Here is a 26,793-nt window from a genome sequence, read left to right on the forward strand (position 1 = left end):
AAAAATTTGTGATTTGATTAAAACGGCAAGGAGCTCAGGAAAATATTCTTCGGCATGAGCGCCGTCTCGCCCCCTAAGGTCAGGATATTTTTGCTTGAATATCCAACAAAGAAACACATACCCATATAAACCCCCTCCCCTCCCTCAAGTTATTCGATAATCGGCTCCTCTGTCTGCGTAATCCTGCTCCTGCTGCACATTATTAGGTTAAGATAATTAATAAGTTCTAACTAGGTTTATATCCATTTCTCTTAATAAATACCGATACTTCTTTGTATTTAGTCTGTTCAGAATTAATTCTATGAGGGAGTGCAGTCATTTTGAGAATTGAGAGAGGGTTGTTCCGGATTCCATTTCCTGAATTCGGTCACTCTAATATAATCATTTCTTATTTTGACTAATGCAAGTGTTTTATCGGAAGCAGCATTTCAGTTTTTCCGCTATCGTGGCTACTATAGTAAGTTCTACTTTTATTATTATTATTATTATTATTATTATTATTATTATTATTATTATTATAGAGTTCCAGAATATTTGTCTTTTGTAGGCAGTTTTAAGTTCCAATTAAATCGTCTTAAGTATACAAATTGTCTGCCCGCTACAACCATCTATTGACTTACGCTGGAAGGCAGTGCATGTAACGGAGTGGCAAATCTTAACTTTCAGTAATTAGCGATAGTCACAGTCTGAGAAATTTTTCTTTTATAATAAACTAGCATCAATTACGTGCTTCGCCGGTTTAAAATAAGAAAAATGTTTCGTTAGTCAGTCACTTTTTGCTGTTATTGAAGCGCTCTATGATAGATGATGTTTTTTGTCTTCAAAATTAAATATTACTATTGTGGGCTGAATTTGGATTTTAAAACGGCATCGAAAGTGTCATTGTTCATCTCAGCGACTCCAAAAACTATGTATTCGACACTAATATCGGCCATTTTCGATCATTTTATATATCCCCCTCTCCCAAGCTGCGGACCTGAATTTGGATTTAAAAGGCATCGGAAGTGTTACTGTTGATCACGGCAACACCAAAAACTATGTATTCGACACTAATATTGGACATTTTCGATCATTTTATATATCCCTCCTTCCCGAAGTTGCGGACCTGAATTTGGATTTAAACGGCATCGGAAGTGTCACTGTTCATCTCAGCGACTCCAAAAACTATGGATTCGACACTAATATTGACCATTTTCGATCATTTTATATATCCCCCTCTCCCAAGCTGCGGACCTGAATTTGGATTTAAAAGGCACCGGAAGTGTCACTAATCATCTCAGCGACTCCAAAAACTATGGATTCGACACTAATACCGGTCATTTTTATATATCCCCCTCTCCCCTGAGTCATCGTGAAACGATAAAAATCATCGTAGGCCCGAATCTCATTTATGTTGAAAAGTTGATCGAGATCGGTTGCATGATTCAAGAGTTATTAACTCACAAACATAGTCACTTTCTTTTTTATTTATATATATAGATAGACACATTACATAATTTAATTTTCACAAAGGAAGAAGTACGGTATTTAAATGCTATATTTGAAATAAAAACCAGTAAAAGCAAAACATTAAAAAAACAGTTCATTTCAGTGAAAAGAAAAGAGAATACTTCTCCGTATAAATCAATACATAAAAATTACGAAGGTTCCCAACATCCTAATACACACCCGAAAATATTACTTTTGCAGATGTCCCTACTTAGTTTTCCAAACTTGCTTTTCCTTGGGGGCCGCGGTGGCTCACTGGTAGAGCGTTCACATCTGGTGCCTAGGGTCCTTGGTTCGATTCCAGGTCGCGCCAAGTGATCTCTGTGGTGGACAAACACCGTGTGTGTGTGTAGGTTTTCTCGGTTTCTGCCACTTTCTTCATTCCACCATTTCATTCATTTCTCATCATCACTGTCTCCTTTAGCCTAGCCGGCATAACCGTGGGTCGTAAAAAAAAGATATAATTTTATTTTTGCTTTTCTTTATCGAAAAACACATTTCCACCAAATTTCATTAAAATAGGTACAGCCATTTTGAAGTTACTTTTAAGGTGTTCTCCAAAAGTATTGTTTCTGAAGACTGTTCTAATTAGTTTCCTCTAAATCAAAACCTAATGCAATTAATTTATAGTATAGCAGCAAATTTCATTAAAATCATTAAAGCTCTTTAAAATTAAGCTTGAGGCTTCACCGAAAATATTGTTTCTGAGGACGCTTCTATTCACAGAGTCGAAACTGAAGCGCTTTTTCGTGCTTTCTCGTGTATGACGCCACGATTGCCGGCTCTCCAGTTTCTTCGTTTTCAGTGAAACCTCTTTAAAACGATCGACAAAAATTGCAGTTAAAATTGGTCGACGAAAAACGTGATCTGAAGGAAGGTTTAGTGATTTACCAAGACTTTCCAAATCTGGAATCTAAACTCAAATTGGAGGAAGTGTAATTGCATTATAAGGAGTGCCATGCTTTTGGCTGTTTCCATTTGCGCAGAATTCTCTATTGATGTACTGTTAACTATTTTTATATATAGGGGCATGGTGGCTCAGTTGTAGACCGCTTACCTGTAGAACATAGAGTCCCTAGATCCATTTCCAACCAGGTAAGTTTGTGATGGAAAATATTGTGTCCGTGGGTTTTCTCGGGGTACTCCCGTTTCCTCTCACGTTCTCATTCCACCAATTTTTCCATCATCTTTCCTTTGCCTTAATCATCCGTCTCGCTCAGCCTAAAGGGCATGGGATGTTAAACTGGAAGATTTTATTTAATTTTTCCAACATTCTGTACAACTTCTTTTAAAATTTATACTGGAAGTACAGCTAGCGTATAATTCATTAATGTAAGTTCTTAAATGTCTACAATAAATTTTTGATTCTTTTTCTTTTAATCGAAGGCGCCTATACAATTGCTTTTTTAGGTTTTTATAAACCTAGAAATTTTTACTTTTTTCCCGCTGACTCTAGCAACAGACTTGATAACGACTACATAGGCTAGTGGTCAAGCTAGTTGCGTATTCATAATTACAAAAATAATGAAAAATATGTTGATACCTTTAAGCAGCATATTCGGTGGGCCCTCCGTCGACCAATTGTTGGCATGGTTGAGAATTAGAAATTGCAAAAAATAAAGTTTTAAAATACGCTGGTACCCCAGCAGCACACTTGATAGCTCCTACGTAAGCTAATGGTAGGCATGTGGTGAATTAATAATTACAAAAATAAAGTTGAAAAATTGGTTGATATTCCAGCAGCATACTTGGTAGGCACTTCGTAGACTAGTGGTCGGCATTCTACTTGGGAATTTTTCCGGCGGAAGCTCATGTGGTTCGTATTCCACGTTAATCAGTAGGTCTACGTCTGATATAGCCTCGCTGCTGAACGGGACGCTAAACTAAAATCAATTCAACTGTAGTTGGGGATTGGTTATTGCAAAAATAAAATTGAAAAAAGAACGTTGATACCTCAGTAGCAGACTTTATAGGCCCTACGTAGGCTAATGGTCGGCAAATTTGAAAATTAGTAATTGCAGAAATAAAGTTGAAAAAGACGTTGACCCATATGAGCCCTAGTAGCAGAGACGACTTGCAAAGAGCTTGCATTGGAAGTCGGCAAACTTGCATCCAGCTTGATTGGAAAGCGTGCAAACATGCCGCAAGCTGGATTCCAGTAACGAAGTTACATGGTGGCAACGTTGCATTCAGTATTTCATTCAAGCTTGACGCAAGCGTTTTGCGCTCGTGGAAAGTCAAAAACCAATGAACGGCCAGTGATGCTATGACGCTCTGCGAAGAATCTAAAGTATCGCTTGCATGTACAACAAAAGGCAGATTGTATGAAAGCACGCGTTGAATGGACAAGCATAGAAAGCTAAAAGCCAAGCACGCTCCAACTGGCCGAAAGGTTTTTTGCTACTTGGGGAGGTATGCTGGCCAACCAACAATTTGCCATAATTTATCCAACAGTTGCGGTCTCACTCTCCCAATTTCAATTTTATTTCTTTCGTAGACGTTACATTGGTAATTGAGTTGATTGGCTAAAGCTCGACAAAGTGGTCCCCTACAACGTAGGGACAACGGTGCCTAGCCTACTGTCTCTCACCGTTGGGCCTGGTGCCTATGCTGCTACGGAATGCACTTCATTAGGCACAAAGTAACTTTCAAGTGAAAAGCAGAGATTCCGATATACGGACATCTTATTGTAATAATTGCAACCTCCACCCTGTTTTGTTGCCACATATTTTCTTCCCTTCTATGTCAAAGATCAAGAAACTCTTAAACATTTGTTTAAGGGAAAAGTATAAATACCAAACTTCATGTCATTAACTTTGATGAATTTCAAGATATGGAGATTTTTATAGTTGGAATGTCCGTCACCCTCCGTTACATGGAATTTCCAGAAATTCTTCTCGGGGTATATATATACTGTATGTCCCATAAAGAACACAACCTTTGAGTCCATAATAACATATGCATTTATTTAAGTAAGTATTTACATATTTTTGCAGTGTATGCTACCTGTGATTAGGTGTGAAATTTTCCATAACTTTTCAGATACTTGCATCTCTAGTTCTGAAATTTCACGTTGAATCTCGGACTTGAACTCTGGAAGTGATCGTGGTTTATTGGCGTACACACAATATTCCAAATATCCCCACAGAAAGAAATCACATAGTGTCAAATCACAAGATCTAGGTGCCCAATTCACGTCACCTTTGCGAGAAATCACCCGATCGTCGTGAAGTGCTCCATTTCTACCTGTATTAAAAACAGATGACGATCATGCGCTACTTGGCGCTCCGTGAATACTAACCAGAAAAACAACAAATGAAAATCGTGTAACGTTCAATGCTATCAACGTACTAGAACAGAAATGGCAGGCATTTCTAAAGTCGCGTTCTTTATGGAACACCCTTGATATATATATATATATATATATATATATATATATATATATATATATATATATATATATATATATATAGGGTGTTTCAAAACAACACCGACAACGTTTGGGAGATGATTTCTGACACCACGATAAGACGAAAAGTATAGACCAACCTGGCTGCACAAATGCTTCCTTTCGGAGTTATAGGCTGCCGAAAACATGAAAAAATGAAGTTTAGGGGTCCATAGCTCCAAAACTATGGGACTTACCGTAGTCGGGTCAAGACTTTACTTAAGAACTAATATGTGTCCTATCCAAAAATACATGTTTCAGAATCCTAAGGTATTCACGCAACAATTTTTATAGAGGCAGTTTGGCTACGAGCATATAACTTGAAGTACTCACCAACTACCTCTATAAAAATTGTTGCGGAAGTACCGCAGGGTTCTGAATCATGGATATTTGGATAGCACGCATACTACTTTCTAAATAAAGTCTTGATCCGACTCCGGTACGTTCCATAGTATTGGAACTATAGACCTTTAAAGTTTTTTTTTTTTTTTTTTCACGATTTCGACAGACTATAACTCCGAAAGGAAGCATTTGTGCACCCAGATTGGTCTGTACCTTTCGTCTTATCTTGTTGTCAGGAATAGGGTGGATCGAAAAAAACTTTTTTTTAGTTTCTGAGTTGCTATACCGCGGAAAAGTTGTGGTTAGTGATGACTTGAAAAATAAAAAAAAGAGTGTCGAAATCGGTTAATATCTTCCGATCGCGCAAAGCGTCTGAAAAATTTTAAAAAGCACGAAAAATTTAATGTTTTCGTACTTTTTATGAAAACAAAATACTCTCGTATTTTTAATGCTATAGTGATAAAACGTTACAACTAGTAATATTTAATAAGAAAAACACATGTTATATGTTTTTAGGGAGTATCTTCCGATCGCGCACGTGTGAGAAACCTAACAAGATTCCTGTCATTGAGCGAAAATTCTTATATCTTCAGAGGGAGCATGGGTTAGGAAAACTTAGTGCTTGGATCGGAAGGAGACATCAAAGTTGAAACGTAGACTTGAAAGAAGAAGCTATACTTTAAATAGAGATAACCCTGATTGTTTACTTGTGGAAGAGCCAAGTTGTTCAGCCGAAATATGTTCTGAAATTGAACCTGAATACAAACCAAATGACTCTGATAAAAAGGAATCTCCATCTCCGTGGCGGATGAGAATTAAACTAGGAGCTACAGCATTAGCCTACGATCGATATATAGTCAGTAACCGTGCAGGTTCTGCTATAGCACCTAGTGTACTAGAAAACTTTGGTATAATAACCAAAGCAGATACGTCTATGGTTATTGAAGGTGTAAAATTAGAAGGGAAAGGAGCAAAATTAGAATTGACTTGCAAAACAACAGTGAAAATGATTTAGATAAACTGCGTGGTCTTCATTTTGATGGAAGAAAGGATGATACCTTGGTTATAGATAAGATTGAATCCAAACAATTTCGTCGTACTATTAAGGATTACCATTACTCGCTCATCAAAGAACCTGGTTCTGCATACATTGGCCATGTGTCACCGAGCTCTGGATCTGCTAAAGACATTGTGTCTTGCCTTAATAAACAAGGAATTTCAGTGGAAGACTTGGATATCTTCGGTTGTGATGGTACTAATACAAATACTGGCTGGAAAAATGGTGTTATTCGTCATCTTGAGATCCATGTTGGACGACCTCTGCAATGGCCTATTTGCCTACTCGATGTCAATGAATTACCTTTCGGTCATCTTTTTCAACATTTGGATAGAGGAACAGTTGGCCTCACAACATTTTCTGGACCAATAGGAAATAATCTAAGCGGGTGTGAGAAACTGCCAGTGATAGATTTTCAACCAATAGATTGTGTAATTCCAGAAGTTGACAGGAATTCTTTGAGTAAAGACCAGAGATATCTTTTAGATATATGTCAGGCGGTCAAAAGTGGCATATGTCCAAGAGATTTATCAATTCGTGATCCCGGACCACTTTCATATTCCAGATGGCTCACTTGTGCAAGTAGAGTTCTCACACTATACATAAGTGAAGCAAATCCTTCAAATGAGTTAAAAACCATAGTGACTTTCATTTTGAAATCTTAGATGCCAGTGTGGTTTGAAATTAAAAACAGCAATACCTTCATAAGTGGACCTATTCATGTATATAGAACAATTGAAACATCTCGATACTTGCCTGACAATTTGAAGCAAGTTGTTTTCCCCGTCATTGAAAGGAACTCGTTCTTTGCCCAACCCGAAAATCTTTTATAGCCATGATTTTTTATGAGAGGAAGCACATTACAGAACTAGGGCTTAGAAGAGTGTTGAAAGCCAGGCAGTCTGATTCGAAAGGAAAAACCATCAGAACATTTCTTACTCCAACTGTACATTTTGAAGCCTCAGATTACATTGACATGATTGGCCGGAGTGAAGCCAAGTATTTTTCTCCAATTCTTCTTCGAAAAGTTTCAAACGATGACATCAACTCTTTCATTCAACGAGGTGAAATACCAGATGGGGATATCGAGAAGTTCCCTTGTCATACACAAGCCGTGGAGCGATGCAAGAAGCTAGTTACAGAAGCTTCGCTCAAAGTATGCGGATCCAAATCAAGAGATGGCTGCATCAGAGCAACGTTGAAATCCAGATCTTTGATGCCTGAGTTCAGAACAAAATCTGACTATAAAATCACTTCAGTTTTGTAAGTCTTTCAAAAAAGAAAAACAAATTTAAATATGTAAATATTGTAAATAGTACACACCTTTTATGGCTGGGTGAATGGGAAGAGTGTGGGTGGAACTCGAAGTGCAGCCTCCTCCTCTGGGTTGTTTTTATATATAAAAACAAGCGAAGAGCTGCACATTTGTGTTAGCTTTGGAAATTATATCATAGCCTTGGAACTCTCTCATTAAAACATTAAACATTCTAAAACATATTAGAACGTATGTTATTACATCAGCACTATAAGGCATTAAAAATATCGTAGTTTATAATTTTTGATTTAAAAAATAATACGAACAACATACATTTTTCTTAAACTTCATGGGCTTTGCGCGATCGGAAGATACTCCCTAAAAACATATAACATGTGCTTTTCTTATTAAATATTACTAGTTGTAACGTTTTATCACTATAGCATTAAAAATACGAGAGTATTTTGTTTTCATAAAAAGTACGAAAACATTAAATTTTTCGTGCTTTTTAAAATTTTTCAGACGCTTTGCGCGATCGGAAGATATTAACCGATTTCGACACTTCTTTTTTTATTTTTCAAGTCATCACTAACCACAACTTTTCCGCGGTATAGCAACACGGAAACTAAAAGAAACGTTTTTTCGATCCACCCTAGTCAGGAATCAGTTCTCAAACGTTGTCGGTGTTGTTTTGAAACATCCTGTATACGCTTGACCTAAAATGAAATCAAATTGAATGCTTGAATCCCCTTGACGAAATTCTGTGTACGCCACTGCCTGTACCTACAGCTTAGTATGGCTTTTGAATCACATGAATTTCCGTCGGGAATCTATCCCGTGTCTCCAGTGGTAAGGATTATTGGATTGTTGAATAAAAATGTTTAGTCTAAATAGAAGTACAATTTGGGGAAAGTGTGTTTACCGAGGGTAGGAACCACTCATGTACAGTATAAACAAGAAAGCAACTGAAGGGCTTTTTTGTTACTTTAAGAAGAGAGAACGGATAAAAGCAAGTATGAATTTGAGCGTAACATCATTATTATTGTGTCGCATTTAGGAGAACCCATTTCTTATTCAGAGAATAGCCTAATGCACTTTTTTTTCTGTAATTTAAAAGAAAAATCACCAGAGATCAATTATAACCAAGAGTGGAAGGTACTGTTTATGCCTGAATTGTTATTATTTTTGCCAAGTTCCGCTATATTAAAGTATCCACTACTACAATTTCTGATTCATCTTTCCATGGTTGACAGATTCAGACTAAAGTTCACTCCGGTACAACACAAGAGGCATCATCACTTGCCTTCTCTGAGCTAGATTTATCCAAGCTGAAGTTTGCTTTCCGTGCTTTTGTTGAGTCACGTAAAGATTTTACTTGCTGTTTTCTTTAGATTAGTTTCTTTGAAACATTTCCTTCAATTTGACCTTTTCTTGGGTTGTATCTCACTTTCTCGTCCGTGTACGTTTCTATCTTCTGTAGCTTCTATCTCTAAGAAAGAGACAAACATGTTTATTAAGATATTTTGAACAACAATTAAAAAAAAGAAGAACAAGAGATAAAAGGGTGACCGGACACAAGGTATCTATCCTGTTTTGTCCTACTTTAATCTTGAAGATATCTTATTCTGTCTGTTGATGTATAAATGATGCACAAAAACAAATAATTATGATAAGTGAATACATCTTGATTCATACTAACCACACGAAAACTTGAAAACACCTATAATTTGTTATTAAATTGTCTTTTCATGCAATTTCGGAGGACCAGCACTAACTGCCCTCATGGCACACAACTTCTTCATACACACACACACAATTTTAAAACAAAACAAAAAGTTTTGGAATGATTCAAAAATGGATCAAAAGATTGCGATCTTGGCCAAGAATTTTAGGAATGATCCATAAAATGCATCAAAAGGTTGTGATAATTAGCTTTTAGATCGGGGGGGGGGGGGGAAGAAAATTTTTGAACGACCCCTACATCGAATTTTTATATTTTCTACGGAATAAGCACATCATAGAGCTCATTCGTGGCTAAGCGGTTAGCGTACGCGCCTTTGGCGTGAGAGACCCTGGTTCGATTCCCTGTGGGAGCTCATGTGGTTCGGATTCCACGTTAATCAGTAGGTCCCATCTCATATAGCCTCGCTGCTGAAAGGGAAGTTAAACTCAAAACCAACCAACTAACAAAAGCACATCATAGTGAGTTAAGTTATAGTTTGGGTTTGGGTACACTATATGTAGTTCTCCAGATATAAGACGTACTAGAAAATTTTTGATTGAAATATTTTGGATCAGGGGTCACAAAATTTTTAAATGGTCCCTCCTAAATCGAGTTTTCGTATTTTCTACGGAATAAGCACATCATACAGAGTTAAGTGATAGTTTGGGTTTGACTACACTATATGTAGTTCTCCAGATATAAGGCGTACAAGAAAATTTTTGATTGAAATACATTGGATCTTGGATCAGGGGCTACAAAATTTCTGAACGCCCCCAAATCGAATTTTCATATTTTCTACGGAATAAGCACATCATACAGAGTTAAGTGATAGTTTGGGTTTGGCTACACTAGATGTTGTTCTCCAGATATAAGACACAAAAAAACTTTTGATTGAAATATATTTAAACTTTTTTATATATATAAAAAGTCATGCAAATGTAATTGTCAGTGACACCAGCGAACTCTTAAAGTACCTATAATATAAAAATGTTATTAAATTTTCTCTTAACTTGAATTTATAATGATCACAGTAATGCAGTTGCCGATTTCATGTTCAGAATCTCAGGTCATGGATTTCTATTCAAACAGTGTTACAAGTAGGTAAATTACCCCTATTTATGTATGTTACTTATTTATTTTTCAATATTGAAATTAAACTTGAGTATAGGAATGTCAAATCCACCTTAACCTAAAAACTTAACTCCTCGACCACAATAGAATATAATTAACTGTTCGCTTACTGCTGAGCCTTACCATAAATAAAATTCTGGAAATGGCTCTTATTTCTGCTCGTAGAGACCAGCATGTTTCTCAAGTCATGATGTGAAATGGAATTATTGCCAGTTGGAACTCTAGAAGCAAGCGGTAGTTTGTAGTAGATTCCATGATGGAATGTCGAAAAAGTATTCGACCTTCTTTGTTTTGGGGAAAACTAAATGGCGAAGGTTGGGTAAATTGTTTATGTCATAGAAGAGAGATCCATAATGTCTTTAGGCTACAGACGTTACTTTCATTTGCATCTCCTGTTGTAGAGGAGTGATTATGTTGGATGCTCTTCTGTGATTCGGCACGGCTAAAATGCTAAAGACTAGGAATGGCCAAAATTATCCGGATTTTCTGAAAATTTATTTTCCGGAATCGGAAATTTCACATTCCAGATTTCCGAAAAATTGAGGAATTCAGAAAAAAAATCCGGAATTTTTTCCGAAATCGGAAATTTCTTAATTCCGGATTTTTCTGAATTCCGGAATTTTTTCGATTTTACTTTCCGGATTCCGGAAAGTAAACATTCCGGAATTGTCCATCTCTAATAAAGACTAGAATGCTATACGATTAGGACACTGTTAGAACGGAGTCACAGTTAACTCTGTGGATACATTTGACCTCGTAAAGGCCTGACAAAGCTCGCGAAGAAGCAATGAAGATCTCTAGGATCTCTAGATGCGTAGCAAACTCAAACCAATGTTGATTGTGTTCTTCGATTGCCGAGGCAATGTGCAACATGAGTACATACAAGAAGGACGTACAGATACAACGGATTTCTCATCAGACATTTCCCTTCGTCTACATGACACTCTTTATCCGAAATGACCAGATATGTGGACTTCAAAACCCCGAAGACTGCACCAGTATAATGGTTCCATTCATGCACCTCATGTGGTTGTCCTTTTTACCACAGCACAAAATTTCGATGTTTTAGTTCCCTGCTCTCCGTTTACAGCTTCGTGCGACTTTTGCCTCTTCCCAAAAATCAAAAGATACCAGAAAGAAACTTGCTTTAGCACCAACGCAACAGCTGCTCTCGTAGCACTTTCCGATTAGGGGTTCCAGGGCTGTTTCCAGCAGTAAAAAAGCTACCAAACTCGGTGCATGGAAGCACGAAAGAACTATAGTGCTGCCAAAATGTCTTGAGCCGTGGCAAAAATGCGAACTAAAACTCACCCTCACACGCCCATGCATTTAGCCAATGAGGGTTCAGCTGTTGCTAAGCGAGAGAGCGGTGACGAAAGGGAGTGGAATTCCTTCAGCCGATAGCAGCGCTTTTAACGGAAGACTAACTGTCAAGTCAATGTGGTCTATCTTTAGTTTGAAGGGATTACGACAAAGAAAACGTCAGGTGAGTGTATTGTTTTTTCGGGACCATGGTCGGATACTTTTTCCAACAGGCTTCGTATAGTGAACACGAAAATAATGTAGCTGTCATTCATAGTGCTCCATAAGGTGGACAAGTCAGCAGGTGAGATTTTTAGAATGCTCCAGAAGCTCGAAGTTTCCAAAAGTGTGTGTATCGCGCTATCACGCGATTCATACCGATCACCATACCAACCTCAGAATTAGTTAATGCAGAAAGGGTATGTGTGTGTATGCAGAAAGCCTATTAATAGACTGTCCGTAATGACTCGTGAACAAAGGTATATCCAAAATGGCTATGTCTCGCATGTTATGTAGTGACCGGAGACTATATGCTCTCAAACGAAGCACTGGGCAACTCCTCACAAATAAATTGAAGCGCCAGAGATTAAAAAAATAAAAAAACGCAGAGCCCTTACTTCTTATGGGCCGACAAATTATGTTCACTAACGAAAAGGTTCAGTGTAAACAGTAGAAGCCTTTACATAGGGCGACCAGGCAATCACCGGAGCCCCACACGTCAGAGTAATACACTTAATTAAAAGAAACAAATATGGACAAAAATTGTGGTCATTCAATAAAATTCTGAAGCTTAGATATCCCGAATAGTCAAACCGATAAGTATCTATCTGCAGGACCAACATACGCACCACGATGAATAAAAATATTTCCATGTAATGATTCAGTGTAGTAGTGAGTCCCGGCATGCTGTAGTTTCTATAGATCAGTGCTCTGTGACGTCGGCAATACATACTTCTCAACTCCGAGGAAACTTCGAAGTTTAGCCAGAACACTCAACTGTCGGGAAATCTGGCATGAGATTAAAAAAAAAAGAAAAAAAAGGTATTGCCAAATGAATGGAGAAATTACCTCGAAATAATTGTACAGTGTACAGTACATCTTCCTGTGTTTCTTTGAGCAATATCATTGGCAAAATCTTGGAGCATTACTTTGTCAATTTTCATAACCTGCAACCTGCGTAGCAGGTCCGTAGCATGGGGTGGCCAGGGGAACTGATTTCCCTGCTGTCACCCTCAGCCTTCCTTAGAACTTTCAGCTGTCCGTTCGTAAGTATGTAAGAATATAAGATGAACTCAAATCAGTCCCCCAAAATTAGTCTAAGCTCCCTTGTCTTAGTGTTCTAGCTACGGGTCTGCTGCTTAGTTGAGTGTCCCTTACTGGGAAAGGGGTAACTACTACTATTGTAATAAATATTTCTTCTTGTCCTATCTATTTCACAAAACTCTTTCTTTTGGCATGGAAGACCCAGGTTCGATTCCCGGGGGGAGCTCATATGGTTCGGATTCCACGTTAATCAGTAGGTCCACGTCTTATATAGCCTCGCTGCTGAAAGGGACGCTAAACTAAAATCAACTCAACTCACAGAACTCTTTCTTGGCTATATGGTTAGCGCTGGAGACTAGGTTTTAATTCTTGTTCGGAGCTCATATGGTTCGGATTCCACATTAAGCTGCTTTCGTGCTTTTACAGAGCTTCAGTGCTGAAAGGAATGTAAAACTTCAAAAGGAACTAGCCAACTTATTTATCCTATAAATACGAGATGTTAATTATAGTAAATTATTATTATTATTATTATTATTATTATTATTATTATGTAATCAAAATGGCAGTAACTCCGGATAGACTGATTTTGTCAAAGATGAAATGAGAAGTAGAGCGAATTAATGCCTCTCGTTACATTTAACATGGTAAACACAATCAAAAGGACGAGGCTCATTTCCCATAGGCCATGTCCTCGGCTGATAATCCAATGTAACTTATATATGTTAAAGTACTACATGAATTCATACGAAAAACCATATTAGTTTGGGCAAAGATCAAACTGAAATGCGAAAATTGAAGTTGAATTTTACATGATCGTCTATGAGAAAAGTACAAAAATAGGCATAATTAAAAAAAAAAAGTACACACACAATGTATATATCAATAGCGCTTCGTAAAACTTTTAAAATGAGCATACTCGCCTTGGGAAAATGTACCATTAGCGAACTATGATCGATGAAAATATAAGATTTGAATTTCAATTAATTTTCAATATGATAAACTCTTGTCTCTGTTACACAAACCAAAGAATGTAGTAATTTTTCAAAAATAAGTCCTTTACAACAAAAAGTTCAGATATTTTGCATGGAGTCCAGCTGTGCTGACCACTCGAACCTGTTTTATGTGATAAGTGCCATCTTATTAGGATTTTATGTTTAAACTATCAGTTTGGTCCATTCGCCAATGTCCTTTAAGAAAAGTTGTTAATAAGCAAATACTGGTTCATTATTCTTGATTGCACCTGAGATATTGCTTATGTTAAGCAGCTCTCTGTAATATTGGCATTTGCAAACAAAAATACCGCTGAGATCGAGAATAATTGCAATCGATCGAGATTTCTATATTTTAACAGGTGATATTTTGCCGTACACACACTTACTTTTGATATTGTCTCATGCAACTGGTGATGGGATCCGTTGATCTAAGCTCTACAAATTGTAAGGCCGCCTGTGAGTGTGGAGCTGGGGTGTCATTTAGGGAGGGGCAGGAGGGAGCAATTCCCACCCCCAAGAGTTTGAGGAATACATATACTTTAATATATTGCCTACTAATATACTAGTACAAAACGTGAAAGTCTTATGTTGGTGGTGCTCTTGCCCCCTCCCCCAAGCGAAATCTGAAATGACGCCTCTGGTGTGGAGAAGGCTTTCAATGCTCAAAATGGCAGGGTGTACTCCTCATAATTAAGAGAAGCTAGCAATAAGGCTCCAAGGAACTACAGAAGCCACCATTCTGTGTCAATCGTGGTGTGGTGGGGCTATGAAGGCACAAATGGGCTCCATTTCTGTGAGAAATGTAAAACCATAATCCAAAGTTTATCATGATTCATGAAAAACCATAATGCTAGAGAGACTGGTCAGTAATGTCAACAACATCTATCTTTCATCAAGATCCATCACCTGTATCTAAGGCTTGGACAGTCAGCAATGGCTTCTGGTGTGTAACGAATGTGTTGAACTTCATTTTTGCCTCTAATCGGTATGTTGGTAGTCCGAATCTAAACGCTGTGGACCACAAATTGTGGTATGTATAGGTACTTTAGCAGATGGTTTACAAGAACTATAGATATACCTCATTGACGTGATCCCTAATCTTCCGTTCAAGCGCTGCTATCGGCTGAAGGAATTCCACTCGCTTTCTCTCGCTTAGCAACAGCTGAACCCTTATTGGCTCAACGCGTGGGTGTGAGCTTTAGTTCGCATTTTTGCCACGACTCAAGACATTTTGGCAGCACAATACCCAGGTATTGCAAGTTTGAAGCTCTCTGTTGTAAAGGCGCAGCGGCTGACGTGCTGTATGGATACATAATACTTAAGGACTATGTGCGTGCTAAGGGATGTCATTTTGAATAATAATGTGTAATTTGCGTTCATTACATATGGATGTCGTGTTCCTTGCTTGTCTAGTATCTTGCACGCGTGCCTTTGGTGCAGGGGTCCAAAATTCGACTCCCGGTGGGAACATCAAACGCATTACCGAAGTTCCAATTCTATCTTAAAACTGTAGGTGTACGTCTCACAGAACCTCAATTCTGAAAGGGAACGCTGAACTTCAATGAACAAACATACATATCTGATATTATAAAGATATTAAAATATATCTCAGCGTCTTGTGTCAATTTATTGAAACTTGGGTGACAGTATTTAAAGTGAGAGTAGGTGTACCATTAATTTGTTTACCCCTCCCCCACCTCCATTTTATTCTATGCCTTTGTTTTGTATACTACTTTTACCATTCCAAATTCTAATTTTCAGTACCTTCAGTGACTTCTGTTGATTGGTTGCGTTGAAGTTTAGCATTCCTTTCAGCACCAAAACTCATATGAGATGTAAACATACAGTTTAAGATGGAATTCGAACCACCGTAATGCGTTCAAATTTTTTCAAGGCTCTCCCGCCGGGAACCAGGCTCAAGACTTCGTGCACCAAGTGTGCAAGCGCTAGCCACTAGACTAGACCATACTCCTTTGTTTCAGCTTAAATTCAGTTTTGGAAGCGGAATCGAGTGTATAACCACGAATCAGCAATGACTTGTATTAACTGTGCTCTAATCAGCGAACCAGTGAATGTCGCCGTCGACTCCGGTGGAAGCTTCGCCGCATGGTGTCGCCACTGTCAGTAGCGAACGTTCCGTGTCCAGAGTTTCAGTTCCCATTTTATTACGTAAGTAGTGCTCTTCAATATTCGAATAGGATGGGTAAATTATTCACTTAGGGACCAGTGTTTCAACCGGGGATGGGCCAAACCGGTTTTTATATATATATAAAAAAAACGGAAACTGGTTTATAGAAACATCGGTCGGTTTTCTCCGTGGTATCTGTGTGATATCACGTCCACGTGTTCCATTTTTTTTTTTTTTAAGTCTAGTAAGGATCGTCTGCGATATGTTGGATTCACCTTCTTTTTCTGAACCTTGACGAGATAATGCTTTTCTGTTTGTTTGTTTGTTTGTATGCTTGTTTTTAAAATTATTTTGAATACTGTCATTTAAAAAAATAAGGTGATAAGGCAGTTTAATGCTTGTGGCAATACTGTTACGACACGGAACTTTCTTTAACCAGTTCTTTAGCTACGTTATTTAAGATTATACGAATACGCGAGGTAGTCCACACAAAATTGAACTTGAGAGTTATTAATGCGAATTTTGCTCAAAAAGGATTTTGTATTAATGATTGACCAAGTGACTTTCTTTCCTCATTTGGTAGTTTCCAAAAGTTTTAATATACTCAGTGAATCTGAGCAGATATATGCAAGTTGATTTTTTTTTTCTGATATGTGATTAATAATGACTGTCGAATAGCTAAAGCTTCACCTTTAAAAATTCATGAGTATGAAGGTAATTTGTACTTTTCCCTGAGTGTTAGTTGGCAATTTGTGTATGAATTTAACCACATCGAGTAAAAAGGAGAGAAGGTATTATTTTAACGAAGAGGATGTATATTTTGGAATGGTAATATTTGCTAGTTGAAGATTGTAAGATAACTTACAGAGAAAGTGAAGATAGGAAATTTTTGGATCCAGTTAGCCAGTTTGAAGTACTTTCGGGGGGTTTTCTCAGGGTACTCCCGTTTCCTCCCACTTTCTTCATTTCATTCATTTCTCATCATCACTGTTTCCTTTAGCCTACCCAGCATAACTCGGAACGTAAAACTCATTTTTTATATATATTCTTCTAGTAGTGCATTGCAAGTAGTACATTTAGGTTATGAAAATGATATTGTTTTTTGTGTGTATTGTATTGAATTTTGGCCATAGCTTTGATCAGAGGCGGATCTAGCCAGGAGTCCTGGGCCCTCCCAGTTTTTTGAGTGACAAAAATAATTTAAGCTATTATTTATATTTTTGAACTTATGATATACCTATCATAGTCTGGGTTCTTGCTGCCCCCTCTCCCGTTTTTACCTTCTTGGTCCGCCACTAGCTTTGATGTATTTTTGGAGGAGGAGGATAAAATACTTCCATAAAATAATCTCGCTTCTTTACATTGTTTATATTTATGTTGTATCCCTATATATATATATATATATATATATATATATATATATATATATATATATATATATATATATATATATATAGGGTGTTTAATAAGTAATGGTCATAAATTAAACCGTAGATAGTACATGCCAAAACTAACAAAAAAGTCTTAGTAAACATGTGTCCGCAAACGCTTCGTAACGGAGATAGGGGCCGTCGAAAGTGTGGCAAAATGAAGTTTAGAGACGAATATGTCGAAAAGTATGAATCGGACAGAGGATGGTCCAATGAATGACTATCGAAGTCAGACATGCGCTATGCAGAAATGCATGGTTGATAACTCTGCAATGCGCGCGCAAGGGATTCCCCAAAGAAACGGAAGGATTCCCGGAAAATTGTCCAAGGAAAGGGGACTCGAGATGAACATCGAGGGCGAGTCTATCCATCAGTAATTCATACGTCGTGGTACCAGTTCGAAAGCTCGAAAAGATACAAAATGGCGGACAATGTTTACGTGCCGTGTGTGGTTGCATAACCAACAGGAAATGAGAGAGGCAATCGAAGAAAGGTGGTGGTGCATGTTCTAAACTACTTCAGAGCACATTCCTAAGACGAATGCACATGTACAGAGTAGTTCTTTACTGTACCAATACCAAGGTAAAACAAACGATGCGCGAAAATGAATGGAATGGCCGAAAAGAACACTGGTAGAACATGCAAGCCAGCTGGAAATACTGAATCGGGGTTGCAACAGACGTTGAGCTCACCTTGGGTGCATGATGTTACGGGTTCAAATCCGCTGAAGTGCCCACTGAATGCAGTGGTTCTGATCTCAGATTTTCGAGAAAGGGTGGAACAATGGTGCGGACATATTCAACAGGATGCCGACATGTTATCACGAGTACGTGGATCTTTGCGAAAACGAGTACGAGCATGCATTCGCATGAATGGACGACACTTCCAACATTTACTTTAATGATAGAGGTACGTTAATTTGTCATGCATCTCTTCTGTGGTTACACATCTGGGCATTAATGTTTACCTTATGATTAATGCTGTACACATTACCAACATGACGATTTCTGTTTGTTGATATGGAGAAACACTACATGTCCATCATTTTTTGCTTGTTGTAATACATTTACGCGTTCAACATGCGGAATGTTTCAGATTCGCCTCCCACATACTCGAATGTTGTCATGCTTTTCCCATTGCAATCCAGTTTGCGGATATTCGTTACGTTAACTGCTTAGCACATAATGCTTCATCAGTGCCTTGCATACCGTTTGATTTACCTAAGTATTGCCACACTTGTACGTATGCATTAGTTGTCGGAATTCTTCCTGGAGCAATTATGAACGTACATCACCACACTTCGATTACCTCTGTCATTTCCTGCTGGTTATGCAACCACACACGTTACGTAAACATTGTCCGCCATTTTGTATCTTTTCGAGCTTTCGAACTGGTACCACGACGTATGAATTACTGGTGGATAGACTCGCCCTCGATGTTCATCTCGAGCCCCCTTTCCTTAGACAATTTTCCGGGATTCCTTCCGTTTCTTTGGCAAATCTCTTGCGCGCGCATTGCAGAGTTATCAACTATGTATTTCTGCATAGCGCATGTCTGACTTCAATAGTCATTCATTGGACCGCCCTCTGTCCGATTCATACTTTTTGAGATATTCGTCTCTAAACTTCATTTTCCCAAACTTTTGACAGCCCCTATCTCCGTTACGAAGCGTTTGCGGACACATGTTTATTAAGACTTTTTTGTTAGTTTTGGCATGTACTATCTACGGTTTAATTTATGACCATTACTTATTAAACACCCTGTATATATATATATATATATATATATATATATATATATATATATATATATATATATATATATATATATATATATATATATAAATGTTAATGACATTGTGGTTTCCAATTTTAATTTGTTTACATGTTGGGACCAGTTAAGTCTGAATTTTTAATATTACTCCTAAAAAGTTGATGCTGTTTTGTTGTTTGATTCCCAAGTTTTCTAACTTTATATTGACTTGCGTTTTTTTTTTTTTTTTTTTTTTTTTTGGTGAAAACCATAAGATTAGTCTTATCCCCATCTATAATAAGTCCTTGTCACCAAATACTGACATCACTCATAACAGTGAAGGTTCTTATGCTATTTTGGATGTTTGGTGTGCGCAGTGGCGTATTTAGGGGAAGGGGCTTCCGGGCTTAAGCCCCCCCCCGAAATCTTACTTACTATAGTAAAGTATATGAAATATCTTGCAGAATTTTCACATTTTCAGGCAAAGCCCCTGCCGAAAGTTAGCAAAGCCCTCCCCGAAACAAAATCGTAAATACGCCTCTGGGTGTGCGTATAAAGAGGAGACACTGTAGTGTAGTGGTTTGAGCGTTGGACTCACTTCCACGTGGTCCCGGATTCGATTCTCAACCGGTGCTTCCCAATTTTCGACGTGTCCACCTAGCGTCGGGAGACAAACTGTGGAGTCACGTGAATAAAAGCCGTGACGACCATAGGTCTAGAAAGCTTCTGATATGCCTGTTAGTGACCACGTGATCTTCGCTAGGCCGGAGATAGTTCAGCTGGTCGCTAAGAGATGGCGTTGGAGCGGTTCAGGCGGTTTCGCCTAGTGGCTTGGATTGAATGTGCTTATAATGACGATTATGTCATCCGCGTGCGAATAAACATTAACTTTTTTGTCTTAATTATAGACACGAGTTCCAAAATATAGATATTGAAAAGTAAGAGACCTTATTTTACTACCCATGTAGACACCTGTAGATGTCTGGGAGCATTACAATATCCTTAATTTTCTAACTACGTCTCTATTTATAAGGAAATTGTCATTTTAATAAATTTGGAGCGAATGTTAATCTTATACATAAAGTTAATCAGGTTTCGTAAGATAACGTTATCATAAGCACTTTGTGTATCTAAGCAGGTCACCGTGACCGATTATCGTTTTTGAAATCAACACAAGATTTCTAAGATTAAAGTTCAATGACGTCTATAGTAGATTTTTTTTTTTTTTTTTTTTTTTGAAAAGCAATTATGTTTGGGGAAGGAGGTTATAAAATTCAGTATACCACTTAAGTCTGTTGAGCAAGAGCTTTGCAAATGTTTTCAATAAGCAAGATCTTGGGGCTATAGGTCTTTAGCTGTCCGCCTGCCTGACAGTTATCTTTATTTATTTTTATTTATTTATAATAGATTATCATAATTGTCTTCCATGATTCGGGGATATAAGATGTCTCTCATATTTTATTGGGTATATTTAATAACTCATTCATTCCTAATTGGTGTTATTTTCGTATTACGTTAGTACGTTATCTTAATATTGTTGTTGTTGAAATATTAAAGTAACGTGAAACACCAAATTTCCGTTAGTTCAGCGACCATTTTTTTTTTTCCTGTTTGTTATTCCAACGCCATTCCAAATGCATTCGTAATGTGTGAAAATGGAGTGTTTTGAAACTAAAAGATTTGGTTCATGAATTTATTTATGAATTTAAGAAACAAAACCTTAAAAGTCAAGTATGATATTTTCGTGGTAAGGAATATTAAGACTATCCATGGCTTTGGATTGATTATTTTAACAAAAGAAACACTGACCAAAGCTTAAAACACATTTTGTTTTAAATTATAATAACGGTTTCGTATATCTAACATATCCTTCTTCAGACAATATGGAAAATAAATTAGCACTATAGATATTGTCTGAAGAAGGATATGTTAGATATCCGAAACCGTTATTATAATTTAAAATAAAGTATGTTTTAAGCTTTGGTCAGTGTTTCTTTTGTTAAAAGGAATATTAGATCATCTCTACTCTGTACAAATATGCTTGAAATAGTTGTATGTAATTATGTTCGTCATATACAGTATTGGTACGACAATATTTAATTGCAATTTTCCTTTTTTATATTTTCAGTATCATCCATTGGATTCTCCCTTGTACTGAGGTTAGGATTTTGGGGATTCATGAAGTTTCTAATATATGTAGTCCTCGTCGACTGTATAGGAGTTGGCCTTCTTATAGCCACGTTATTCTGGTAAGTAATAATAACAGTTGTGAAATATTGTAATATAATATACGAGGGCCAGTGTCCCCCCCCCCCTCCCTATCAAACAGTTCCAAGACACCTTTAAGGCCTGTTGGATGTTCTTTTGAATTCTAACAATAGATCGGTATGTGCTATGAGAAAAATTCAGAGAAGAAATGGGAAATATAAGCCATTCAATAAGGTAACACGGATACACAATCAAGACAAGCGGGAATCGTTCCTATTGTGGTGTTGCAATATAAGTGCTACTGAAAGCAGAGAGATTAGAAAAATAGAAAGTCACATGTTGTTTCAATTCATTCGATTTAAATTCAATTGTTTTAAGTTAAAACACAAGTTTGTATTGGAGTAGAGATTCAACTTCTAAAACAAATCGCTAGAACTTAGCAATTATGAGTGGAGAATTGCTTAAAATTATAGCTTATCCACATTTTTGGTAGCTATTTAGCATATGGAAACGTCTAATTTACTATAAAATAGTTAAATTGGCAACTCTACTTCAAGTACGTTAAACTTGTAAAAGTGTATGATAGATTTCGCAAGCGATTGGAAAAGAATTAACGCTTTGAATATATATTGGTTGACAGTTGCTGGGAATAAAACACATTTTCAGTCATTTTTTTTTTTAAATTTATAATTGCAGTAAATGACTAATATATAAGTACAGATATTATGGAAGCTTTATTGACAAAATATGGCAGGAATTTGTGATCATGGGAAGGAGTAGAACGTGAAAAAATGAACAAACTCATGGAGAGCACTATGGAGTAATTACATTAAATATCAGGTGTCATGAATAGAGAGGAAAAAATAAATGAAATCTAAGTTTTACGTCCCACGATTATGCCGGATAGGCTAAAGGAGACAGTGATGTTGAGAAATGAATGAAATGGTGGAATTAATAAAGTGGGAGGAAACGGAAGAACCATGAGAAAACCCACGCACACGGTGTTCTTCCAATACAAAGTCCACCTGGTGCAAGCTGGGATCGAACGAGGGACCCCATGCACCAAAGGTGAACGCTCTACCACTGAGCCACCGCGGCCCCATGAGTAGAGAGAAATTCTGAGCAAATCAGTAAGGCGTATGACCACGGGCATCTCTGGCGGGGGAGGCGAGGGAGACGCCCCCCCCCAATATTTTGAAGTATAAAATATTCAATATTTTTTTGTAATTTAATTTATTTACTAAGACAGAATAACATATAAGTAACTATATTTATTTGGAATATGATATTCAGGCTGTGAAACGATTATAACAAGAGTTCTTCATATACCTCAAGGTGTCCGTGAAGGTAAGCAGAAAGGTAACAAATGGAATCGAAGATAATAAACAGGTTGGGCTAGGTAGTACCATTTATATCACTTTATTTTATGCCCCCCCCCCTCTAATTTTTACATGCCAGAGACGCCAGTGCGTATGACCACCTCAGGCACCAATGCATACTGCATATCTGTGTGCCACGCTGTCCACGAAAGAGTTCATGAATTCCACGAGTATGTTGTCCCATTCTTCCCTTAGGGCAGTTTTCAGATGCTAAAGGGTCAAAAGTGGTGGATCCCTCTGTGCAACTCGTCGTCCAAGAGCATGTCCAAGGTTATTAAAATCAGAAAAATACGGTGGCTACTCCATGCAATAGATAGTTTAAGCTCTAGGGTCTCTTCAACTTGGACAGTTCTGTGTGGACGTAAACACGAACTCCATCCCACTGTACCACGAAAAAGACGAATATATCCTGCTCATTACAATGCCGTTCTCCGGTTATGGATTCGCCTGCAAGAAATGTGCAGTGATGTTCGTCCATTTTTCATGATGTCTCCATACCATAACACCAGTGCCACCGTACCTGTCCCATTCACTAATCTTCGATGAATGGTAACATGTTCTCCGTTCTCGCCACACCAATTGATGGCCAAAATCACTGGACACACAGAACCGTGACTAATCTGAGAACATATCATTTGTCCAGTTCCACTCGTCCCAATCACGATGTACCATACGGCGGTAGGTGGGGGATATTGGAACACACTTAGTGGGATTGTAATTGATCGGGGGAGGGAGGACACACGAACATCTGACGCCCCAGCAAACTTACTATCAATTAGCACAAGAGTAGTACGTCTGTTCCTTCTGGCCAATTACACAATGTAGCGATCTTGTCGAGCTGTTGTACTTCTACTACGACCTGCACCATGTACGCATACAGCCGTTCCTCTGGTCACAGCAGCTTTCTTCAGTTGGGAAATAACGCTTTGTACTACTCCGATCATAGCTGCTAACTCTATAGCACTTTGACCTACCTCAAGACGACTAACAGTTCCTCCTTGATCATAATCACTGAGATGAATCCTTTGCGCCATTTCCAACAAACCAATTAGCTGGCACTATAGTATTGTACTCACAACAAGGCTGTTATTTTTTGCTATGTCTTTTGACTCCTTCTGACTCAGTTTGGCATTTGTTTGTGAGCAGGAACCTCGCATAACCCAGTTGCCTCTCCTTTTGGATGCAATGGATCACTAGTGCCCTCTATTGATATATTTATGTGACTACATAGCCACAAAACCACGTCCTCAAAACTTATGACTGAAAATGTGTTTCATCCCTAGCAATTATCAACCAATGTATTTCTTAATGGAGATAATATAGAGGCTGATAGGCTCCATATAGACAGAGTACAACACAGGAACAGCGCAGAAAGGTGAAAGCTGCGCCATTGAGGCAGTAGTTTGTGATGTGTCTGCTAGAAATGTAGTCGTGTTGTGCAAAGCCTAATGGTGCAAAAGTGAGTCATTCTGAGAAGGCATGATTGTAACTAGGGATGCAAATAAGCAACAAAATTTTACTAGCCCAAGAATAAAGCTACTAGCCCATATCCCACAATAGAAATCATTTACTTACTTTCGGTTTTGTACTTAATATTCGCCCGCACCGATGAACCACTCGCCCCGGCGAGTGGTTATTTGCATCCCTGATTGTAACGCTTTCCGATGCACACTTTAATTGGTCCAGCATAGCTCAACAGTGTCATGAGGACGGATTTGTTGTTGGACGCTGCATTGCAAATGTCATAGTGTGGACTGTATATCGCCGACTAAGCCACATCCAAACCGAACCCCACTGATGCTGACTTCATCAGTCTTGCGCAGAGCTAAAAGTGGCGTTGGAGAATCCACCGATACAGAGTGCTATCATCGGTTCTATGTGTTTTAATCAACCCTATCTACCATGTCATTCACAAAATATTGCGTCTCGTGGTGATCTATAACGCTGAAAGCCAGTCATGTCGCGCAGTGGAAAACCAACTGTAAAAGGCTGTATGAGTGCAACTTGGCCTAAGTAATCGGTGTAAGTTTGTAGTCACTATAAACGATGTATCTAACCGATCGTATAAAGTTTTTTGCAATTACGTACAGAATGTTGATCCAAAAGAACGAAGCAATTTCGTTTATCAATGTACCGAAAGTTATTCCGCGATTTAATGGTTTTGGTTGGATTGCTTCAGGAGAAAATTAAGGCCACGTCGCGTTGCCAACAAAATAAAAACTAGTGCTGCGTATAATCTGGAACATATTTTGACGGATATCAACAACAATAACATCCCCACAATATATAGAGCGGACACCAACCGGCTAGAACTACATCAGGAAGAGACACCCTGTCACACAACCAAATCATCGTTGGCGTTCTCCAGACAGATGGAAACAGAAAGAGCCATCTCCGATAATCCAGTGAAGACTCCTGATGCCTATCCAATGGAGTACTGTGCCTTTAAAGTTCTGAAACACCGCTTTTCTTCTCGTAGAGTTTCTGGACTCTGGTAAGTGTCCCAGCAAGAGTGGCATAAGATATCGCTTGCACACCTTCAAAGAAGTCTTTTCTAGGAGAAAGAGTATTGTGGGATAATCAACCTATAGTCGTCACTTAGAACAAAACAGGTGCTGCTGAATGGGCAGACTATCATAGGTAAGTGAATATCTCAAGGTCGTCTATATGGAAGCCTATCAACCTCTGTAAAACGGGATATCCTACTAGAACTGAAGGGAATTTTACTCAACACCGAATTTTAAGATTTCACTCTGAAGAACAAGGTAATCCGTACTCGGGAATGAGCAAACAAGCTACGCATGTCAGTATATACCGTATGCTACGATTTAGAAAAGTTAGGAATAATTTGAGTTCTTAGTAGATAGAACAAAGCAGATAGTTTAGCCTTACAAGGCTTCTTATGAGGTCACAAAACTGGCCTGTTTCTTAATATTGTCAGAGGTAATGAAAAATGGACGACAATGTTAAATACAAAAGGCAGTTAAGGCACAACGTTGTTCTCAATTATTTGCCGTTTACTTGTTATTTAAAAAATATAAAGAAAATACATAAAATGTGCAAAATTTGAAATAAAATTATTTCCCTTGTTATTATTTGCATTGATAAGTAATAATTCTTGTCAATTTTTAAAAATTTATTATTTTTTACGTCGTTTGGTGTTTGTTGCATGAAGATTGGTCAATTAGTTTAGTAGATATAGGCTTTTAAAGACAGCGCTGTGCATTCGCGAAGGCGGCCATCTTTGATAGCCGCCATATTGGATTTGGATGAACGAAAAAAATGGCAACCGTGTCAGAATTTTAAAGCATTACCGAAAGGACAAAATCAATTTTCACAAGAAATGCACACGGATGTGTTATTTCAGACACAGCGCACCCTACTAAATCTTCACTGTCACCGTCGCATTTACTTGAAGACGAATATGAGGGTACATGTAGCCGCACTAGCTCGTACGGCGCATACTGGTCAGCAGAGTCAGTTATATTGCATGTGAGATTTAGTGAAATTAGTTAAATACAATAGATTGTGTTATACGAATTTAAAGTGGCTGTGAAAAGTGTTACTTATATCCCAGTCTCTTAGCCACATTAATTATCATGCCAGAGTACAATGTTCTTTTGGGAAATTACCCCATTGAATGAACTTCCAAGATAGATTATTTGCCTTTCAATCCGCAGCAACGGATCGTTTTTATAACTGCATTTTCTTTATTGGATTGTAGCCCATTGTGAGACTTCTTTCTCCTGGAAGTTTCCTTATCGTATTTTTCTTTCTTCTTAGAAATATGACATAAGAGAGAGTATGAGAGAGATAGGGCCTGTACTTTGTTCGCTTCTATAGCTTCCAGAGGCTTCCCTGCTGTCACCTACAGGAAAGCTGAGAGAGCATTTTA

The 26,793-nt window shown here is 37.9% G+C and overlaps 1 protein-coding gene across 5 annotated transcripts in view; it reads left to right on the forward strand.

Moving 5' to 3' along the window:
• Unc50 (Unc50 RNA binding protein) overlaps positions 1–26,793 on the forward strand; it is a 212,291-nt gene that overhangs the window by 157,754 nt on the left and 27,744 nt on the right. For all 5 annotated transcript variants that reach the window (XM_081752560.1, XM_081752561.1, XM_081752562.1 and 2 more), the window contains exon 5: positions 21,440–21,560. In XM_081752560.1, coding sequence (XP_081608686.1) covers positions 21,440–21,560 — 121 coding nt within the window. The remainder of the gene's footprint in view (positions 1–21,439; positions 21,561–26,793) is intronic.

Source organism: Thermobia domestica, chromosome 3 (assembly GCF_964235325.1).
Source record: "Thermobia domestica chromosome 3, izTheDome1.hap1.1, whole genome shotgun sequence".
Taxonomy (NCBI): Eukaryota; Metazoa; Arthropoda; class Insecta; order Zygentoma; family Lepismatidae; genus Thermobia; species Thermobia domestica.